Genomic DNA, 22,617 nt, shown 5'->3' on the forward strand with positions numbered 1-22,617 from the left:
TAGTCATTTTGTAAAGATGAAATATGAACTTATTTTATACTTTGTGCTATAAAGAATACAATAAAAAATAGAGTATATTAAGAGGTAGAATTTTTTTAAACCATGATCAATTGCGGGAAGAATTGATATTGACTGTTATTTTTTAAGTGATTAATTGTATTAAATCTCTAATTATTCTTTTATTATTATGATAAGTTGGATAAATTATAAACTAACTAACTATATTTAAAATATTTAAGAGAATGTATTAATTTAAAACACTAATGTAACTTTTTGTATGAAATATATAAATTTAATACTTTTTTACTAAATTGAAACAAAGGTAAAATATTTTGCATGAAACATCTAATTGCCCCTACAAAATCAATAATATTGCTAGGATATTTATATGTAAACTGGAGGATGATTAAATAATCACCTAAAGTCGGATAACAAAATAATCAATTAAAAAAGGCAAGCTAAATACTAAAAAATGGAAGGTCCCACAAAACAGAAATTTTTCCAAAGCCAACAAAAGAAACTGCAATTTATCTGTCTCAATTTGTATGCCCAGTGCTCTAGGTCAACAAAACAGAACATTGTAAAGGAGTTCAGATTGAGGAGACTAATGAAGAAAATTGTCACTCGCTTTCCCGTCTAGATTGTAATCAAAATATAGTTGATTTTTCTCCAACGATAAATGACCCACACAGTTTACATAAACAAGTTGGGCCTGGTTGCTTTGTATGTGGTCTTGAGCTTCCTGGAAGGTGGTCTAACCTTCTTGTAGACCAAGGGAAACTTGATCTTGGAATCATGGAACTGCTTAGTGCTCTCCCTCTTGCAAAGCTTGGCCGGGACAGTTGCGGTCTTGATGATTTGGATGCAGTGGCTGCGCACCCTGTGGCGGGAGGCCATCTCGGTGTACATCTGCTCAACGCCACCGTTCAGAGTGGTGTCACGGTACTCCTTGTACATGTTGTGATAACCAGTTCTGCTCTGGTATCTCAACCAGATGCCGTAGTTCTTGATGGTTGTAGGGTTCTTCTCGAAAATCTAAGCAATCAGAATGGAAACATGCATTACTTCAGATGAGACTTCAACACAAGATTTAGAAATGAGTCGGAACTCAAAAGAGTACATGCAGAAATTGGAGCAAGAATCATTTGGTTAGGAATGAGTAGAATTGGCTAAAGCAAGTCAAGAAATGACAACATTTGTGAATCCGAGGATACAATCTTAACCAAAACAAATGCTGATAGAGCACCAGAAGAAACAAAGGAGATACAGTAGCTCAATCTACAAGTACCAAATCATTCCTAGATCAAATGATTAATGCAAGTTTCGAGTTAACTTTTCTAACGTTATATCACAATCTAAGACAAATAGCAGCTAGAATAACAGTTGCATTATATAGGTAATAAGAACTAATACACTAAAATCCCAAGAATATTCTGTTAATTTCATAGAAGAAATATCTTATTGCGGGAAGGAAACGATAGTTAAGAGATCAATCAAATTTAATACAGTAGCACAAAAATGATAACGAGAATAGCATTGAATCATACCTCGTTGATAGCAAGAACCTGGCCGTTGCTCTTCTTCACCTTCTTAAGCTTCCTCAAGAAATACCTACATACAAAATTATGAATCAATAATAGTCCAATTGAGTAACCCTAACTTTACTCCCAAAACCACTGAAAATAATAAGAATAAATGGAAGTTCTTTGATAATTATCCAATTAACGCATAAACGCAGACAGATACATACCAAAATTTGGACTTGGCGCGGACTTCATTGGTGGCCCAAAGCTTCATGCGGTAGATCTTCGGATGCTCCTCCGTCTCCGTCGGCAGAGCTCTCCCCACCACCTGGTACTGATGGAACTGCAGAACGTACAACGTGTAGAGATTATTAATTGCATTACCTTCAAATTCAATCAATCTAACTAGGAATATTAAACAAAATACAGAGTCTGTGGCGGCGACATACCCTGTAAGTCACCATTGTCCGGCCTAATTCAAAATTATCTAAGCGATGAAGAGGAGAGTGCGGCAGGTGAAGGGGTGTGAACTGTGAAGGGGGTTTTGTGATTGGATTTGTAATTCCAGAAACCCTAATTTGGATCTTGGGCCCATTTCTTTATTTAACTAGCCAGGCTTTGGTTTGGGCTGAATTGAAATTTGATGTTTTGGATTCATATTGGGAATTGATGTTTTGGATTCATATTGGGAATTTGATGCGAATGAATAATGAATTTCAGGATCTAAGCTTATAAACCTACCGATTATTTACTAATTAATAATTTAATTTAGCAGAGTAATTCTCTGCACCCTTTCGCAATTTTTTATAACTAATTACATGTAGTAATGATTGTTAACATATTTATTTACCACGAAATAACAAAATTAGCCAAATCATGGCTTCTTTTTAACTCTTAATACTATTGCAACTCTTAATGATTTGCAGTACAAGTATTTTTTTATTTTAGCAACACCAGCTAGCTATGCTACAATTTTATGCATAACCCAGTCCAGCAAGCCAGAGTTGGTTTAGATTCAAATTTCAAAGTAAAGTATTTGATCTAAATCAAAATTTAGGATTGTATTTGATTTTCGATATATACGTTAGGCCTTAGGGAGTTTATTAAAACCTTTTCTCAAGTATCCAAACCTTCTAGCATCTTGAAAGGGACAATCAATTTTCAACTTAAATATTCATAAAAAATCTGAGAGAACCAAGAGACCAATAAACATTTTCGATATACACGCCGTATATAATTGCATGGGTGATCAATCATTTAGGAACAGAAGGTGATTACCACAGAGAAAATAATACTAACATTTTTTCTGATAAATTAATACAATCAACATTCAACAGTGTCCAACTCTGATGAGGACTTTAATTGGAGAATACACAACGTTGCTGCTGCTTCACCAGGGATAACTTGCATTTGTCAAACCAAGAGTAACAGCAAGAGCAGCTAGCAGAGCCTGCGAATGTCCAAGAATGAGCAAACATCTATAAACATAACAGCACAAAAACTACATAACAAGTGGGAATCTAGAGATATAGATTCCACAGTTATTCGATTGATGTTGCATAACCCAAGTACCAATTCAGTGTTGTACATGAGAAATGTTTCTCTTTTAGTTTTTTCATAGGTATTAGAGGTGGATCATCACATTACATTATGTGATTCCACCATTCCTGACTTCTTAACCCTCTAATAAGTGGATAATGGATTTGTCTTTCGTCAAGGCACTTCACCTTCAAATACTCTTTCCAAATATCACAACAAAACATCAATTTGAGCAACACATTAACGGCCCCAACACAAATAAACCCAAGCGGTTGAATCAGGAAGCAAAACAGATGGTGACTGGTGGGAGGGGGTATTAACAAAAAAAACCTCGGATACTTATTCTTTGACAATTAAATTTCAAAATTCACTGGATAAAAAACAGGCATAAAACACCAAAATATGAATATATATCATCCCTAAGACCCTAACTGTTGGGAACATCCATGAATTCACACTTGAGGAGATTCTAGTAGAGATTGAAAACACTTACAGCTATGCCACATGCAATGAGTCCAGGCTTCTCCCTGTCATCCATACGGACACATAGCAGTAGAAAAACTCCTATATACCAGGGGATTGCACCCAGAAAGAAACCAGTAATAAACCTAGCAAAATCAGAAAAGTTCCTATTTCACTGAACAAGATGGGCAAATCATTCAACTATCAGCTGCACCGCATACATTATCTCTTAAGAAAAGCAATTTTGAAATAATTAAGTAGACAATGACTGCTAGATAAACTTACAAGAGCCATCCAAGTCCAACACCGAAACAGGGGAGCCGTTCCTCCCTAAAAGGTCCATGAGCAACAACATGACCTAGAATCCCCAGAATATTGAAGGAGAATGAAACAGAAGTCAAATTCATCGCTTAACATTGCGATAGTGCCATTGCACCTTTGCAAATTAGTTACACAAAATGCATTGACCAGTAAGATACTCGCACAAGACAAACAAATTCAAAAAGCTACCAAATCAGTTTAGTGTTCCAATTATTCCTTCATAGAGCATACATATTGATAATTGAACCAGGATCGAATGGATTAGGGAAAAACAAATCAGGAAATACCAGGAACGGCGTGATATCCCGGAGGATAGTAATGCGGCGGATGGGCAGAGATGGCGGAAGGGAGCACAGGCTGAGGGATTCCTATCACCGAATAATCGGGCTGGGGCTGGGGCTGATAATTAGCCACGCCTTGAAAAGTGCCGTAGTAATAATTGGGCGGCGGTGGCGAAGATTGGGCGGCGGCCGAGACGCCTAGGGTCTTTCCTCCGCCTTCTTCGCTCATTCTCGCCGGAATAAGAAGAAGATCGCGGTTCTAGGGTTCCGGCCCTTGGAAATTGGTGGTTTAGTTGATCGATTGAGAGATGATCGATCCAAGATTCCAAGTCCAAGTTCACCCTTCGCCGCGATATTCCCTCTCTATTTGTTTTATTGGAGACTTGGAGTACTTTTATTCTTTAGTTATACTAGTAAATAGGTTTGGAGTATTTTTTTAATTTTTAAAAAAAATCAAGCATCTCATTCTAATTTAGATTATGAAGAAAGAAATCCAATTAACCTTATTATCATTTTATCACCGTTTCCATGATCCTTCTTTCTCAACGCTGAGCTGTTCTCGAAAAACCAAGTATGACAGGAATATTGGTTTGATGACATGCATAGTAGCTTGTTATGGTCTTTCAAGGTTTAACTCAAAAAATGTTGTTTAATTTGCAGTTATACTTATGAAGTAAACCATGAGTTGCATTCCGATCAGTGCCTTCCAGTTAGCCTCTGCATCCCCTGAGCCGACTTCTCAACTACGATCCCCTCGATTTAGCCATGCATTGCTTGATGGTGGTTTTATTACAGGAAAAAAAAAAAACAAACAACCGCAATCTAACTCATTATACTACTGTAGAAGAAAATCAATGCTACATATCAAAATTGGCTGGTTTTGCTGTACATGAACATGAGTTCCTCACTTCATCTAATTTCTGCTGAAGAAAACATTAGTAACAAAATGAACTGTTGAGAAGAATTAGTCGGCACCAACGCATCCAGACTTGCTGGTCAAGCAGAAGCAAGGCCGACGTATGCTGCACATAGGATCAACAAACACGCAACAAAATATGCGGCGGCAACAACTACTGGTTCTCTAACTCCACATAACTCGAGGTGGTGGTGCAAGGGCGCCATTCGAAAAATTCGGTATCCCCTTCGCATGAAATGCTTGGTCGCCTTGAAGAAGGATACCTGAAAGATAAGCCTCTAGTGAGGTGATGAAACATAGCCTCCAATATGAATTCTGACTACCACATAGGCATTAGCAGGTTTAATTCACAAAGCAAATCCAACAGACAGAGCAATAGAAAAAAGTTAACAACGTTCCTTTTTCAAACAATGTTTCAACAAATGGGTGAAAATGGGTGAAGTTATATTGAAGAACTAATCTGAATGGGTGAAAATGTAACGAAAATTCACATATAGGCTAGCAGATATTGTTTAGATTACCACCTTCCAAAAATGACACATATTATTTCATAGAGTGATGCAAATGAGATTGAGATAAAAACCTGTATGATAACTGAAAGTGCTTCTACAACATATATCCCTGATGAAATGAACAATGGGAAGAACATTCCAGTGCAAGAAGCCATTGCAGCAAGAGCCCCACCCAAAGCTAAAGCTCCTGTGTCGCCCATGAATATAGATGCCTTGTGCTGGTTTTGGAAAAGAAAACCAACGCATGCTCCAGCCATCGATGCTCCAAATACTGAAAGATCTGATATTGGTGGCAGCCACAGCAAGTCAGAAACAGGGACATCAGTTCTGTGTGGTAATTTGCTAAAACTAACTAACGAAACAGTTTTTTTCAATTTTGGAGGGGGTGTTTTAAAAGATTATTTAACTACCGGAGCATATAGGAAGAACAACAATTGACATCCCGATGAATGCTAATGCAGCAGTTCCCGCAGCCAGCCCATCAAGTCCATCAGTCAAATTAACACCATTGGCCATGGAAACAAAACAAAATGAACTCAAGACTGGATAAAATTTCCCAAGGCGAACAAGGCCCAAAGGTCCGGGTAGAGGAACCACAGTTTTCCTGACATACGAAGTACACATGAGTAACAAAGCAAATCTCTTGCTAATACAGCAGAAATGCTATTAGAAAATATAATGAAGAAAAATGCATTATGCATAAATGTAAAAACCACCAAAAGAGGGTGACATGAGATTCTTGATAAGCATTATCTGTTTTTGGTACACTAATAATGACAGAAACGGACGACATGGACCTACAAGTTGATAATCCCAACAAACACTGAATTAAAGTACCTAAGTCTTAACTACAAAGTGTCAAGTTCTTGCTAGCTAACTGTTAAGGTTGAAGCAGTCACTAACAAAGAGGTAACACTGAGTTCACAGGTTGCTGAAACTCATGATGGTGCCACACATGATTTGTGATGCAAGCATGGATGTGTGAGTTACCCTTAAGAAAAGGTTGACGAAATTAGTTAGTAGAAGATATACATGTTGTAGGGTGTTGATATGTCCGTTGTCCACAGCCAATAGGAGAACCACATTCCGGTAGCTGCCTAAGTAACGTAGGAAACAGAGATCAGAAAAAATCTAAAAACTCGAAAAGAAACAATAATGAGATTACTGAAGACAAAAGTAGCTTCACCTCCAACAAAATCCTAATCCAAGCAGAGAGGCCATCATTTTTATTGCTGATGCTCAAAAAATCATCTAATAGACCAATTGCAGCAAATGCCATAGTTGCTACTGCTGCTGCAGAAACTTCAATGGATGAAAATTTGAGTACAACTTCAGCAACAAGTAGGCCAATCGGTACAAAATACAAGCCGCCCATTGTGGGGGTTCCTTTCTTGGAAGAGTGTTGGATCGGTGCCCCTTTCCTTACTCTTGACCGCATATTAAACATACGAAACAACGGGACACAAATATAGCCAGCACAAGATACTAAAATTACAGATATCAGGAAAGGCCGCATCAAGTAGAATGGTGCGAGAGGCAATCTAACAATCCGCCACGCACACTGATCCACAAGTAAAAGAAGAAACGTTGAAAACGACATAAGTCCAACATTGTTCCAAATTCCATAAACAGTCCTGCAAGCAGAGAGTACCACGAAGACCTGAGTCAGACAATAAATTCAACATACATAAATGGCATTCTATTAGCAAGCAATACATCAACAACAACACCACATTGCAAAATGCCCATAATGAATCTGAAAAAAGTAGAGGTCGCAAGTTATAGTCAATTTAGCTCATAAGTTTACTTTCTTCTCCTTCTCGTGCTGCCGAGCGTTGAAAGCCTATGCGCAGTCACAGTTATGGTGTCATCAGACGGCAGCAACCGCTCTTTTGAGGTGGGAAGATCAACATCCGTAATCGGCTGCAGAAAAAGATCCCCGTCGCTGTCTTCACCCTCGCTTGATGAATACATATATTCAAAGGGCCTATCATTACTACTCCAATCTCCAAATGAAACACCAAAATCCTGGTCACAGAGCTTAACCAGTTAGTTCTAATGTAACAGAAACCAACCAAATAAAGACTAAAATACTTCACCAATTCTGCATTTTACAGAATTGAGAAACTTTAGCCTATTTCCTTTTAACTATAAATTTGAGAAATTAATCCACAATCAAGTAAATCGACCAAAATCCTGGTCACGGAGCTTAACATATTAGCAAATTGCATACATACATCATCCATGGCGAAAATTCGAAGAACTCCGCGCGCCGCGCGAAATCCATGGCTAGGAACCCGTGATTCAAACAACTGTCCCAATCAACAGCTGACAAATAATTAGTCGGCATTTATATCGAAATCAAACGCACAAACATCCGATTGAATCGCGTCGTATAATTAATCACCTTGTGCTCGGCATAACCGGAGGCGCTACCGAAAGACAGGCGCGACGACGGGAGTCTGAGACAGCAGCAACCCGCGAGAAACCCTACATGATTGAGATTCCTCCTACTCACAGCATGAGATTGCAATTGCATGACTGCACACACCTAGAATCTAACTTCAGCAGTCAGCAACTGAGGATTTCCATCTTTCATTCCAGAGGGGGAAATGAATTTACCGCAGCTTTGAAATCTCCGAAGAGCTCTTTAGGGTGAGAATCTCCAACGCGCCAACAGAGCGCGTGAACGATGACACGGCATATATTTAGAGCCATCACAGATGCCTCTTCGATGGCCAGTGGAAATTATCCACGCATTATTTTTTATTTTTTTTGAAGATGGCAGATATTTATAAACAAGAATGATCGTTGTCATGAATAATTCATTTGATTTCTTTTCCACAATATATCATTCTATCAAAATTTCGAGCATTGATTATTTCTGGTGCTTATAATACATGCAGTAGTAAATCTTTTTTCACTCTCGTTTTAAAAAAAAAAAAAAGTTAAAGTAGAGAGAGTAAAGTAAAAGAGAGAATAACGTAGAGAATAGTCTTACCTACATTATTCTTTTTCTTATTTTACTCTCTTTCAATTTTACCTATTTATTATTATTTTTGCAAAACGAGTGCAAAAAATGAACCGAGACAATCTTTCTGGGACGGAGGGAGTAGTTCTTTCAAGAATTATACTACTATTATATCGTCTAATTTATGTTTTTGGGAAAATATAAGCTCCAAGAAAAAAATTACTATAACTACTCTTTTAATTTGTGAATAAATATCTCATATTGATATAAATTTTAAAAAATGGAGGATTAGAGATCTAAAAATCGTCTTCTCTAACCAGTGATGAAGCTTTAGGGTTCTCACATACTGCAAGTTCCGTGTTCGAATCCATCTTACCTCATTTCTCTTTATTCTAAATTTAATTCACCAGTTTTATTTCATTCTTTTTTTCACAAAGTAGAGCAGAAAATGTTTTTTTTTTCCCATAGATTTCTTATTTTCACCAGTTTTGTTTTGTTTTTATTGTAAACAATAAAAATGGCTTTTTCCATTCCACAGTTTTGAACCAGGACCATAAATACATGTGAACTCTTTGCAAAAATCTGAGGCTTTTGAAGCCAAAATCGTCATCTCAAAGGAGGCGATGGATATCACAATGAATATAAAATAAAACAAGTTTCGTTATGCATGAAAAAACAATAACAAATAGTAGTAACATATACTCCTAGTTCAACATGTTGAAGTATTTTATGTTGGTAATTTATGATCTGCATATTCTTAAATACACACACACACACGTTAGTATACCTTGGAAAGAAGATCTCACTCAACGACAATAATCTAAGAAAATCAATTTATTTCATTTATAGAATTAGAATAAATCAAAAGACTGAGCAGTTAGAAGAAAATCAATTCATCCAATTACAATATTATACTCCATTCGTCCGACAACAAGAGTCATATTTTGTCATTTTCGTCCATCCCACAAAAAAAAATTATTTCACACTTTTACCATAAATAGTAAGTAAACCCCACATTCCATCAACTTATCTCACTCACATTTTATTATAAAACTAATAGTATAGATATATATAAGTGAGACACACATTCTACTAACTTACTTATTCAATCCACTTTTCATTTATATATATTTTTTAAAACTCGTGTCCAAACCAAATAGGACTTCTATTATGAGATGGAGGGAGTAATATAAACCAATTAATCAAAAGACTGGCTAGTAGTATATGATAATAGTGGCACTTGATGATTTTAGTGGCACTTGATGATTTGATAAACGTTTTAAAAATATTTATGGTAGTTGATTTGCGTTATATATTGATTTATAAAAATGGGCCAGTTTCTTATTTTGGTTAAATTATTATTTATAAATCAGGTCAACTAAATTACTCCTATAACACAAATCGACTACCATAAATATTTTCAAAACGTTTATAAGTGTCACTATTACATAAAAGTGAATCTTGACATTATCGTGTTCAAACCCTATAATTTGAATGCATAATTAAGTTAATATTTACATTTGAATTTTACAATGAGATTCACTTTTGTAATTTATAGTTATATTCAATCAAGTACCAGCCTATATTAAAAGTTGAACTCCAAAAAAAAATCCTCTAAAATAATTAAATGACTATATATTCAAATTCAAGCAAGTAAATATTATTTTCCTTCATTATTGTCAAATCTTATTTTCTTCTCTATGTTTGTATTATATATACATGAATATGCAGATCCAAAAATACCAACCAATAGCTGCAAAAAAAAATCAACATGTTGAAATATTTGTTAGTATTTCTTGTGGCTTTTTCATACACAACAAAAGCTTGTTTTTTTTTCAAAAAATCACATGTTTATATTCACAATGATTTCGAATCGCCTGCTCATCAAAAGATTTTGGAATAAAAAGCCTCGATCATGGCAAAGAGTTCACATTTACTTTCTGTGCGATCCCGTTAGTGACCTCGTTCTCATGTCAGTTTTTGTGGAATGGAAGAGACAAGTCTCTTAACGTTTTGATGCAAATATTTATAAAAGTAGATGTGCAAATAAAAGATGTTATTATCTCATAGAGAAGACGGTTTTTATCGCAGATCTAAATATCCTCCGGAGGCACTCACTGATTTTGAAAAAGTAGCAAATTGGACTAATTAAGTTCTATATGTTTTTCTAGCTACTATTCATGTTTATTGGAATAAATAAATTGAGCCCTTGATTTATTTTAGTTGTGCCTCCACTTTGTTGTAATCTATCCTTTTTTATATGGTTTGTGTCTAATGAATGATAGAACTCCAGTATGATAATTGCCATTTTAATTATTAGTACTATTTTTTATTGACTTCCCATATCTTTTGAAATAATAAAACCGGAAGATAACAAAATCAAATACGATATGACAACAAGCATTGAATATATTGACGTCTCGTAACAATACTTAAAATATAATAATGTCATTTTGTTTTCATACCTTAGGTTTTGCCATTTCAATTTTGACAAAACTATGAGACATTAATTGAGACAAATTGAAAAATAATGATTATATATTCAAGCTATAAAAGTCATAATTAAATGTTTTACATTCATTGGAGTGAATGAATGCGGAGAGAAGCTTTTTTATTTTAATAAGCAGCAAAATTATAATTTCACAACATGAGTTTTTAAAAAGTCAAATCGATATTGTTTGACATCTTCTTCTTCTAAAAAAAAAATTCATGCAGATGGGGGTGAGCCGGGTGGCCATAATGTTTCTGGTTGATTCTAAAATTTTTTTTGGCATTCCTCGTCTGCCGCCCCTACCTAATGCTACTGCGAGGTGGAAGAAAAAAAATCATTGAAAAATAAGAAAAGCTTTAAAGAATATATTTATGATTAAGTTACTTTGAAACGATAGTCATTTTAAATAATAACCCATTTATTTATAAAAAATGCAAAACATTGAAAAATAAAGAAATTTAAATAAATAGTTACGTAGATATAAGTTAGACTGGGTTAAGAACCGTGTTTTATCATGAGCACAAGGTCTATACAAAAACTTTATCTACATCCGGTGACTCAACAAGAAGACAATGACGACAACCATTAGTCCAAAGTCCAACATCGGTTCTATTTTATTTATGGCATTTATGGTATTTATTTATTTATTTCAATTATATATATATTTTATTTATTTATAAATTAATTTAATTGAAGTTATAATACAAAATTAACAGTGAAATCTAATGACAGACAATGGAAGATCATTGTCAATATAAAAACGTGATTTTTGGATAAATAAACAAGCGTCTATTGTAAATGAGAATGCAACAAGAAATATTAAACAATACTTATTTAAACATGCATGTGATCTATTGTTAGCATTGTTTTATTGCAACGAGATTTCATTTGTTATTGCATAATGCAGAGTTCAAAACAATAACGCTTTGCTCATCTCATCTCTGATACTGATACAACAACCAACATTGTTTTAAAACATAGCTTCTTAAAATGCGAAGGTTCAACAATCAAAGTCCAAGGGCATGAAGCATTATAGCATTCTGCGCATGCATCCTGTTCTCAGCTTGGGGGAAGACAATGGAGTTCGAGGCTTCAATGACACCGTCAGTGACCTCAACACCCCTCTCAGCTGGCAGACAATGCATAAAATATGCTTTTGGACCTGCTATCTTCATCAGCTTCTCGTCCACCTAATAAATTATCAGGCAGCATGATTCAGAAATCCACGAAACATGATGTATCGGACATATTCAGGAATTCGCATGTTATGCACTTTTCACTACATTTGACCACACAATGTAAAGACTTTTTCACAGTGCAAACACATCGGGGTCCCCCTAATGAGCTGACTCAACTACGGCTTAATTTCTGATATTAATTCACACTTTCTTTAACCATATAAGTTTGGAATTAACATCTATCAATTAAAGGTGCATACCTGGAATCCTTGAAAAGCTGTACGACGGTATTCAGCTTCTTCCTTCTGTCCCATGCTGGCCCAAACATCTGAATAGACAACATCAGCTCCCTTTACAGCTTCTTTGACATCATTAACTATTTCTATTTTGCTGACTCCAGCCTTCATTGCTTTCTTAGTTGTCCTTGCATCAGGTTCAAAGCCTCTGGGACACGCACAAACAAAGTGGAAAGGAATGATAGATGCCAACAACAGCCAGGAGTGCACAATATTGTTCCCATCTCCAACATAGACAACCTAACATTTGCCAAAACACAAACACTAAACATTATCATCCGTCACCAGGAAAAACGACTCTGGAAGGAGAATGGTCACCTACAAACTAGCTGCACATAAGCTAACCTTTGTCCCTTCAAGTTGACCAATGTGTTCAATGATCGTGAGTGCATCAGCCATAATTTGACAAGGATGGTTAAAGTCTGTCAAGCCATTGATCACAGGGACAGTGGCGTAGTTAGCAAGATCAAGAATATCCTGCAAAACAAAAACACTGATTTAACATATTTTGAAATAATGGACCAAACTGCAACCAATTCATTTCATTATCCAGCCATCAAACAAAAGGGACGTGCACATTATGGCTGAAGTTGGTAATGTTGAGAAACAGATGGGCGAACAATCCTCCTTAAGTGAATGCATATCGGAAATATGGAATGTTTACTTATTTTAAGAAGCAGGAACAATTAAATACATATATTGGCCGAGAGAATTAAGCAGCCAAGTCATACAAATATAGATAACATTCTCTTTTTACTATACACACCAATACGACTCATGGAAATGATCAAATACATGAAGCATAAAAATTTTCTATTATTATACACACACCTACAATGAACATTTTGGAATGTAGAGTAAACAGAAAGAAGCAAAAGATTAGACAAAGGTTCATCTTCAGGAAAAACAAATATGCCAACAAAATATAATAGGTTCATCTTCAAATGAGTTAATTGCAGACAAACACACGCGCGCACACACACAGCACAAGTGGGCTTTGACATTACAACCGTGTCAGTAGAAACCAAATTACATGTGCATTCAGAAGTTGGATGCCCCTATGTAATAACTCATCAGCATACCTGATGAGCAAAAACTCGTGCCATAATGATGTCATTATAGCGAGACACGCGTCGCGAGTTTCCTCTCTCTTACCCATTTGGATGTCATCAGGCCCAAGGTATAGAGCATGCCCTCCGAGCAAATGAAAGCCTGTCTCAAACGAGACTCTTGTCCTCATAGATGGTTTGGCAAATATCATAGCCATAGTTTTTCCTTTAAATGGGAGGTATGTCCTTTCTCCTGATTTAATAAGAGCCTTGACCTCCTTGGCCCGATCCAAGATCTTAAAAATAGTCTCCTTGTCAAAATCATTTATGTGAAGGAAATCTTTTAGGCCTAATTCCACTGAAATATCAAAATCATTTCCAAACATCAATAGTGATAATCTGTAACTGTTGCTAGCATATCAAATTTGGTAATATCAACAATACTTGCATGTATGCTGCAAATGATAATTCTCAATTACACTAGAACAAAGATGAATCAGAAGATCTCTATCTTAAACAATGTAGAACGGCTTCACCAAAGAACATGAACACATTTAACCGTGTTTTAACACTAAGCATCAACATTTGAAAAGCTCGTAAGAAAGAATAAGGGATGCAAGATTTTATTGAACTTTTTGTTAACAATTCTCGGTTCTCATATCAAGGCACGGTTAGTTTAATCATGAAATTGAAGATACAACACGAATGAAAATGAAAGAAATCTAACTCTAACACCTAGAAACATTGCATAAAGGCAGCAACAATGCATTTTCCATCAAATGAAGAAATATTGAACCGTGACTTCATTAGCATATAACATTCCCCCAAAAACTGAAAAATGACAAGGATCATGCGGGAGAGGCTTAAAACGCGCGAACCTTTAAGATTGACAGAAGACGAGGGCGGCGCAGAAGAAACAGCCTGGCACGAGATTCGTTGAGGAATTGCAGGAGTAGCTACAGAGACGCTGGGGAATCGGAGGAGGTTTTTAGCACCGCGCGAGTGCAAAGACGACGATGAGAGCGAAGCTGATTCCGGTGAGGAAACGGAGGAGAGGTGGCGAGAAATGGTCGCCGCCATTGATTTGGGTTTGAGAGTGGTCTACTGGTCTTAGTGAATTTGTTGGTGAATGATTTGGTAGGTCAGTGATGAAGTCAATTGATCCTAGCTAATATTGATTGATATCAGCCATTTCTTGCGGGGAAACGACGCCGTTGAAGTGAAACCAGATTACAATAGAGAACAATAGTTATTTGTCGGTAACAATTAATTAATTAATTAATTAAGAACATCCATGGAACGAATTTTGAGAATTTAAACTATACTTGATCTCAACTAGCTACAAACCTATAATATTTGTAAATCGATTTGCTTTTTAAGTATGCCTAAGGGCATCAGCAGTGGGGCGCCCTAAGACGCGCCACATCATCAGTTTTATCCTCCTACCTCCCCACCTGTAGTGGGACGCCCTAAGGTCTGCGCGCCACATCATCATTTTATTGTTTTGTTTAATTAATTTAAATGTTTTCAAATAACAAGTAACGAGTGAATAAAAAAACGTCTACATAACAAATGGCGACGCATTAATAAAAAAAAGTTACACCATTCAACTTACAAAAAAAAACAACTAAGTCGGTGCAATTCCCAACTTCCGACGCAGCTCATTGATTAATGCCCGGAGATATTCGGCTTCGTCGGGGTCGGTACACTTCTTGAGGGCCTTATGCGTCTGCAATAACGTCCTCGCCATCGACGCTGTTGCCAACTACTTAAACGCGGTGGCCGTCTGGGTCGGGAGCGTTTCCGGGAACGAAGATGAGTTTGCAGCGGTCGAGGATGAGGTCGCGGCCGCCTTTCCCTTGGCCTTCGCAGCCTTGACGCCGGGCGGACGCCGGGAGGACACCGGTGTGCCGGAACTCCCTTCATCCACGTACATCCGGTTGAGGTCAACCGGGTGATTGCCGTTGCCGCTGCTCGTGTAATCACCAGCTTCGGTGGTCTTCGTCCTCTTCGGCGCACCAGTGTGCAGAATTCCACCTTGGAACTTCTGCTTGTCCCTCAAGAGCGCCCAGATGGCCTCGTGCTTGAAGTCGTCGTACATCGACCGGTACGACAACAGCGCTTTAGCGCGCACGTTGCTCAAGCTCTCGCCGCTCCCCTGTGCCCGCGTGAACTTCTCGAACTCCGCTGCGTACAAGTTCACTTGCTTCTTCACTTGATCCCAGTGCTTGCGGAGTTGCTCACGTTTGCGCTTGTACGCGGTCGGCGGCTTGGCCTCATTGTAGAGGCCGGCGATGCGCTCCCAGTACGCGCCCTGCCTCTGGTTGTTCGCGAAAATCGGGTCTTCCGATATATCTACCCAACACCGGGCCAAAATAAGGGTTTCGTCGTCGGTGTAGTTCGTACGGCCGGGGGCGTACTCATCGCAATTTCCGGGAGGCGGCAACTTCTGCGCCCGCTGCCGGTTCCGCTTCTTTTTGGCTGGGGCGGAAGCGGTCGCGGCGAGTTCGGGATCGGCCGCTGCGGCGTCACGGCGGGAGGGAGCGCTTGGTCGGTTTGGAGACAGCTCCATGTCAGACACCCGGACGATTCCGTACTGAAATCGGGATCGTACTGGGTGTCGGCGTCGAACGAACGATATTCGCCGGGTTCTGTACCCGGCCAACGCGCCTCTCCGCTAAACATAGGACTTTTGGGACTTGAATCCATTTCGTAGTAATTATGTAAATGTAATAAGTTTCGAAAGTGAAATCGTGAAATGAAATTACAAATGGACTCTATTTATAATAAAACGAAACTGCGTGCCATCGTCCGCATCGATCGTCCGCGTAGCCCACAGTGGGCCGGACGATGGCGCGGACGATGACCTATCGTCCGCGGCCATCGTCCGCGTAGGCCGCAATGGGACGGACGATGGCGCGGACGATGGGCATCGTCTGCGCTATACTCCGCGCCCTTAGTATAGGGCGCGACGATCGTCCGCGGCCTATGTCAAGCACCCGTAATGGGGCGGACGATGGCGGGCGCGGACGATGCGCGCCATCGGGCATGCCATCGTCCGCCCCATTGCGTAGGCCGCAATGGGACGGACGATGGCGCGGACGATGGGCATCGTCTGCGCTATACTCCGCGCCCTTAGTATAGGGCGCGACGATCGTCCGCGGCCTATGTCAAGCACCCGTAATGGGGCGGACGATGGCGGGCGCGGACGATGCGCGCCATCGGGCATGCCATCGTCCGCCCCATTGCGGATGGCCTAATAAGAATGTAGATACAGTCTACATTTCATTCCATTCAAATTGACATTTTTTTTAATCGAAATTCGTACTGATAAGTGATAAACATTTTTTTAAAAACTTTTCTAATTTTAATTCTCTTCACGTGAGGTCTATAAAGTTTCGTTATTTTGTGCATTGAGTCAAATTTATCTAATCCACGATAGCAAGCCCGAACAAACGGTCCAAATTAAAGGCCCACTCAAATTCCAATAAATTTTTTTTCTTTTCAACTCGACTACTCGAGCTATTGCATTACACTACGTAAGTGGCCGAGATCGGATTTCCAGCGCCGTCGCTAGAGAATTAAAGTAATCGGATTTGCCGGAGGCGCGAAGCGGCGGAGTGATGGCCGCTATCAAGGAGCTAACACGCGATCTAGAGAACAAAGCCAATGATTTCAGAAAACTTGAGAAAGGTAAAATTTTCCCAACCCCTCTCCATTTTCAGCTGTTAAAGTTAAACCCTAGCGCGCGCCGATACACGCGAACACAGTAATTGAATTAGCTTCTATTGCTGTTTGAAATCAAGTTTTTATATGCAAATGCGCAGATATTCAGAAGAACCAGCAAGTGAAAAAGAAGTACACCATTCAGCTCGGCGAAAACGAGCTCGTGCTCAAGGTATTTTGCCTTTATAATCTGATTTTGAGCTGCAGATAGTGCTTCAATGAGTTTGTGATGTTTTGCTGGATTGTTTTTGAAGGAACTGGATTTGTTGAACGAGGACACGAATGTGTACAAATTGATTGGCCCGGTGCTAGTGAAGCAGGATTTGGCTGAGGCTAATGCCAATGTTCGGAAGCGGATTGAATATATCTCTGCCGAATTGTATGATCTTCTCAGTTTGCTGATGTTTGTTTGTAGGAAAAGTCTTATCATAATCATACACATATATTTATACTGAGTAAAAAAAATTGCACACATATGTTTGTGGATGGATTAAGTGGGATTCATTTGATTGGAAGGGTAGTTGCTATGTAAGGTATGGAGCTGGTTTGGGAAATCGAATGTCCTTTGCTTAAATATGATTAGAAGTTGGTGCAATACTTTGACAACTAATGCACTGGTGTAATATCTTATTAATCAAGATTCAAGTGTAATATCTTATTAACTGATTAATAGGAGTAGTATTAAATTTTTGGTTATTTTTTTGGCATGTTACTCTGAGGTGTTGAATGTAGACCTGCAGAATTCATTTGGTTGCTATTGCTTTGCCATTTATCTTTATTATTGTTTCTTGCACCAGGAAACGCTTAGATAGTACTCTTCAAGATTTACAAGAAAAGCTAAATAGCAAGCAAGAATCGGTTTGTCAATATTCTCTTTTGTTCTTTTTATGTGAATTTTGGAGTGCTGTGTATCATTGTGTCAAAGTTATTCTTGTCACAATTTGTTGTCCATTTCATTTGGCATTTGCAATTGGCATATAATGGGACTTTCTCTTGTTAAGATTTAATTAAGAAACACCTACTGCTGCTTGGAGCTTGTCAGACATGATTATGATGTTGTATAAGTTCGAATTATCTGAACGAATAACCGATACCATTTGTATCCCGCTGAAAAAATGATAGCATTTGTACTTGCCATTTGTCATGGGATTGGATTGTTCGTTTATCTACTGGGACATACTATTTTAAAATGGATTATATGAAATTTTCAAATGTTTGATATTACTTTGTAAAGTTTCGTGAAATTGATTATTGCTATGCTTTCGTTAGTATTCTAGATACAAAAAGGTTTCCTCTTTGAAAGAACACAATCAATTCTTGTTTTGCTGCACCTAATTTCATTTCCAACTGAATTAGCCAGTTTAGTAGCATCAATTTTATTCACGTTCTTTCGGTGCATTTTGCATTGTTTTCCATTAAAATTTTCTTCTAGCATCCCATAGCGCTATCTTCACCTGATTTCTTAAATGCGATTGTGCAGATTGCCAAGCTACAACAAAGAATCCAGACTCTTCAAGCTGGAAAAGCAAAGGCCTAATATGTACGTGCAACCCCTGTCACTTGGTTCACTTGAACATAGACGTGGCCTCTTCATATCAAAATTGCAGTTCATAATTAATATTTTCTTTTTTGGGTAGTTGATGAGGACTTTAGTTGCTGTAATACCAACTTCGTATTGTCATATGCATAATTTGAAAACATTGTTGGGGGATGATATTTTCTCATATGGAATTCATAGTGGTGCTATCAGTCATGACATCTCTTGTAAAATTTTGGTGGTGCATGACTGAACTCAGCCTTGTAATTTTAGTTCAGATCTATTTGTCTGTATAATTTATTTTGTCTTCAAAGTTTGACTGTTTTGTTTCTGAACTTTTTCTAGTGAGTGCGTACCATTCTTTGTCTTGACTCCATGAGATGAATTTAGAAAGGGATGAATTATTCTGGTTTGAGGTTGAAATCCCTAAATTCGTTAACTCAATGAATTGATTTTGGAGCTGGAAGAATCATGCTGCTTTTAGGTTGAAAAGGATTAGATAGGCAGTAGTGTAGAATGTAAGAAAGCTTTAAGGTGAAGCTTAATTTAATGATGGGAAGGAATAAAATACGCATAAGAAGTTCTCCATATCAGAAGCTTTAGATAAGAAGGAACAAGCAGCCATCTTTGAACACATTTGCCTATGAAACCCAGATATTAGAGCCTTGATTCTCTTTTGCAGGGAAAGGAATACGTGCTAGCCATAGAAATGCTCAAATTTGGTATCAAATGATCTCTCTAGGGATGTCCCGTTTATAGTAAGTCGCACGTCTCTCCTTTTGCCGCATAATTTTGTTTTTCGAATATTTAGAATATAGAAGACGAATTTGAAGCCTGCTATATTTGTCTTGTTACTAGTGATTATTCCATGCCTACATACGGTTCATTCATACATGTATAAATTGAGTGGAGGATTTTTTTACTGCAGGAAGAATATTCTCATGATTACAGGTTTCTGTAAAAATGATGTTTTTTTTTCAAATTCAAATGTCTGAATTTGGTTGTCATTCATACATGTATAAATTGAGTGGAGGATTTTTTTACTGCAGGAAGAATATTCTCATGATTACAGGTTTCTGTAAAAATGATGGTTTTTTTTCAAATTCAAATGTCTGAATTTGGACAACCGTCTTCGATGCCATAGTAACTGGCAATCAGCTTATGTAACTGGCTGCTCTCTCATCTCTCACTTACCACATTCACGAAGCAACTTCTGAATGGAAGGCATGATTTTGAAGCTGGACAATCGTGTATAAATTCTCATGCATATATACCATAATGACATTCTTGAATCTTGAAACTTAAGGCCCCGCGTAGCACTCGGGGCAGATTATGTGTTTGCGTACTTGACAGATCTTTCAGATTTTGGTCTTGTTAGTGTGTTGCAGAGGGAGGTTATTTTTTTATGCAGTTTTCTTTCCAGTTCCAAATTTATTATTTGGGACATGTTTTTGTTAATGGCAAACAGTGTTGTCACAGATGGAACTCCACTTCCCTTCCGACTTGCGTATGTTAAGCATACCACAAGCGTTCATCCTGAGCTAGGATCGAATTCTCCATGAGATTCATAACATACCACAAGCGTTCATCCTGAGCTAGGATCGAATTCTCCATGAGATTCATAGTTTAATGGAGTACTACATAATTTGTGTGGCTTCACCAACAATATGAATATGATCATATGCTATTTAAAAGTTATAGTACTTTGTTAATATTAATATAATCACATGCTATTTTATGCTACCATGATGGTGATTTTAAGATATTTGCAAAAATAATTGTGTGTTTGTAGGCTGGAGTTGGGGGTTCCACCACATTACCTAGTTGCATCTCCATGCCCATGTGTTTGTTGTTGTAGATCTTGAAAATTATGTCTCGTTTCATTTTTGTACCATTATTGTTCAAATAAAATAAGTGTTCTTTAATTTCAATTTGATAAATTATTTTTCAGCATTTGATTAATAATTCATTATTCCATTATTGGTGTTTATAATTGTCACGGTATTATTGTAATCAAGTTTGTACTTCTAATTTGCAAGCTATATTGGTTCATCATTTGGACCTCGAGTCCCTCGTAACATGGTTTGGGTATACGTATATATACAAATTGTTTAATGTAAAAAAATCATTTTCATCTTGAAAAATAAAAATACTGAAATTACTTCATCCACGGTGAAATGTACTGCACTTGGAAAAATTAAATTAAACCCCTTATGAAATTTGAGCGTTTGCGTAGCATTAATCCAGCAAAGAAATGGTTTTCTACTAATAAGTTTTCTTTTTGATTTCTCTATATTTAAATGTAATCTAAATCAATCTTTAGCCAATCAAATTACTTAGGTAGTGGTAACAATCAAATTACTTAGCCCGTCCCGGCGGAATTCCGACTGGCGTGCCGGAAGTCCGCGCGGGACGTCCGCCATTGTGCAAGGGAGGCACGGATACGAACATGCGCTGCGGACACCGGAGTTCCGCGGCGTTACGCGGATATCCGTCGCGACGTCTGTGTGGACGTCCGCCATTGCGTTGACTCCCACGGACGTCCCGATTATTGCATTAATTTCTTTTTTTAATAATTCTATAAATACGTATCGTTGAACTTCATTTCATTCACACCACTTGTATTAACGAGTATCTCTCTCTCTAAAATACTTTTCTTTCGAAGAATAATGGAGCACCACAATAGCGATTCCCCCGCCACGAGCGAGTCACAAACGCCTTATTTTCCCGTCGGCGGTAGTACGCCGATGTCCGCCTCGATGGGCAAAATGCAGGGGATGATGCCCCAATCTCAAACGGCGGCGAGGATGATGCCCGGGTACTACAACATGTACCCGCAATGGTATGGGATGATGCCCCAAATATCCCAGATGCCCGGGGCAAGTCCCGGAACGGCCCAAATGCCGAGGATGATGCTCGGAATGCCGAGGATGATGCCCCAAATACCGGGAATGATGCCCCAGATGCCCGGGATGATGATGTCGGGGATGATGCAGGGATCGCCTGGCGCTGCGGGGGGAGTAGACAGGGGATAATGCAATCGCCGGTGGACAACGTCTATCGGCCCTATATGGATTTACTAGCGCCAGACAACCCGCCGAGTACTCATCTCGAGACTCAGTTCACTGGCATCGAGACGTTCTCGCTTGAGGAGTTGGGGCTATCACCGATCCGGGATTCTCCCACTGACGCACCAACGGCGACAGGGAGAGGGAGGGGCACGGAAGAGGGAGGGGCGGGGGCCGCTGAGGTGGGGGACGGGTCCAGCGGGAAGAAGAGGACCGCCTGGAGCATGGAGGAGTGCATCGCGCTGGCGAAGGCGTGGATCAGTGTGGTGGAGGATCCGTACGTCGGAGCTAACCAGCACATTGACAGGATGTGGTGGCGCATTAGCCAAAGCTACCTCCAGTTCAAACCGCCAGGGGGGAAGCCTCACAACGGAGAGCAATGCCGGAAACAGTGGGAGCGGCTGAGGAGGCAGCTCAGCTGATTTACCGGCATTTACACAAACAAACTCCGCTCGGCAACCAGTGGCATGTCTGCCGAGGATGTGAAGCTCCTGTCTCACCATTAGTTCATCGACACTGCACAGGGGTTCGGGGAATTCAAATATTGGGAGGTCTATCTTGTGGTGCAGACTTCGGCCAAGTTCACTGCGGGTGTTGAATCTGGCTGGCCGAAGCGGACGAAGATCAGCGCCTCCGGGGAGTACAGTAGCAGTGCTTGTTCCCACGAACTCCCCCTCGTCGAGGCAGAGTTCCCGACGCCCACATCTTCGGGCCGCCGCCGTCGCCCGGTTGGGGAAAAGTCCGCGG

At 38.9% G+C, this 22,617-nt stretch overlaps 4 protein-coding genes and 1 pseudogene across 13 annotated transcripts; 1 reads left to right on the forward strand and 4 right to left on the reverse strand.

The window, feature by feature from the left end:
• Positions 1 to 496: 496 nt before the first annotated feature.
• LOC121741514 (60S ribosomal protein L18a) lies at positions 497 to 2,102 on the reverse strand. Its single transcript, XM_042134298.1, has 4 exons — positions 1,973 to 2,102; positions 1,751 to 1,866; positions 1,548 to 1,611; positions 497 to 1,035 (listed from the first exon to the last, which is right to left on the reverse strand). Exons 1-4 carry the CDS (start codon positions 1,985 to 1,987, stop codon positions 694 to 696), a joined length of 537 nt encoding a protein of 178 aa, XP_041990232.1. The 5' UTR covers positions 1,988 to 2,102; the 3' UTR covers positions 497 to 693.
• Positions 2,103 to 2,720: 618 nt separating this feature from the next.
• LOC121741515 (60S ribosomal protein L18a-like protein) lies at positions 2,721 to 4,510 on the reverse strand. Its single transcript, XM_042134299.1, has 4 exons — positions 4,133 to 4,510; positions 3,810 to 3,882; positions 3,556 to 3,670; positions 2,721 to 2,973 (listed from the first exon to the last, which is right to left on the reverse strand). The coding sequence occupies exons 1-4, from the start codon at positions 4,353 to 4,355 to the stop codon at positions 2,914 to 2,916; spliced, it is 471 nt and encodes a 156-aa protein (XP_041990233.1). The 5' UTR covers positions 4,356 to 4,510; the 3' UTR covers positions 2,721 to 2,913.
• A 452-nt stretch (positions 4,511 to 4,962) lies between these two features.
• On the reverse strand, positions 4,963 to 8,277 carry LOC121741513 (phospho-N-acetylmuramoyl-pentapeptide-transferase homolog). Of its 2 annotated transcripts, none has more exons than XM_042134296.1 (8): positions 7,962 to 8,277; positions 7,792 to 7,866; positions 7,362 to 7,582; positions 6,741 to 7,188; positions 6,587 to 6,651; positions 5,965 to 6,158; positions 5,626 to 5,834; positions 4,963 to 5,305 (listed from the first exon to the last, which is right to left on the reverse strand). In XM_042134296.1, the coding sequence occupies exons 1-8, from the start codon at positions 8,091 to 8,093 to the stop codon at positions 5,123 to 5,125; spliced, it is 1,527 nt and encodes a 508-aa protein (XP_041990230.1). In that variant the 5' UTR covers positions 8,094 to 8,277; the 3' UTR covers positions 4,963 to 5,122. The 2 variants fall into 2 exon arrangements, with proteins under 2 accessions (XP_041990230.1, XP_041990231.1); XM_042134297.1 differs by having other exon boundaries at positions 7,792 to 7,882; positions 7,962 to 8,096.
• Positions 8,278 to 11,882: 3,605 nt separating this feature from the next.
• LOC121811111 lies at positions 11,883 to 14,674 on the reverse strand (annotated as a pseudogene).
• Positions 14,675 to 17,031: 2,357 nt separating this feature from the next.
• On the forward strand, positions 17,032 to 20,548 carry LOC121741034 (prefoldin subunit 6-like). Of its 9 annotated transcripts, XR_006037751.1 has the most exons (8): positions 17,032 to 17,232; positions 17,367 to 17,437; positions 17,520 to 17,644; positions 18,063 to 18,123; positions 18,746 to 18,805; positions 19,485 to 19,560; positions 19,661 to 19,753; positions 19,852 to 20,548. XR_006037751.1 is itself a non-coding variant. In XM_042133717.1 (6 exons), the coding sequence occupies exons 1-5, from the start codon at positions 17,163 to 17,165 to the stop codon at positions 18,800 to 18,802; spliced, it is 384 nt and encodes a 127-aa protein (XP_041989651.1). In that variant the 5' UTR covers positions 17,032 to 17,162; the 3' UTR covers positions 18,803 to 18,805; positions 19,485 to 20,548. The 9 variants fall into 9 exon arrangements, 2 of the variants coding, with proteins under 2 accessions (XP_041989651.1, XP_041989650.1); XR_006037748.1 differs by having other exon boundaries at positions 19,485 to 19,753; XR_006037749.1 differs by having other exon boundaries at positions 19,661 to 20,548.
• The last annotated feature ends 2,069 nt before the right edge of the window (positions 20,549 to 22,617 follow it).

The sequence above is a fragment of the Salvia splendens genome, chromosome 7 (assembly GCF_004379255.2).
Source record: "Salvia splendens isolate huo1 chromosome 7, SspV2, whole genome shotgun sequence".
Classification (NCBI taxonomy): domain Eukaryota; kingdom Viridiplantae; phylum Streptophyta; class Magnoliopsida; order Lamiales; family Lamiaceae; genus Salvia; species Salvia splendens.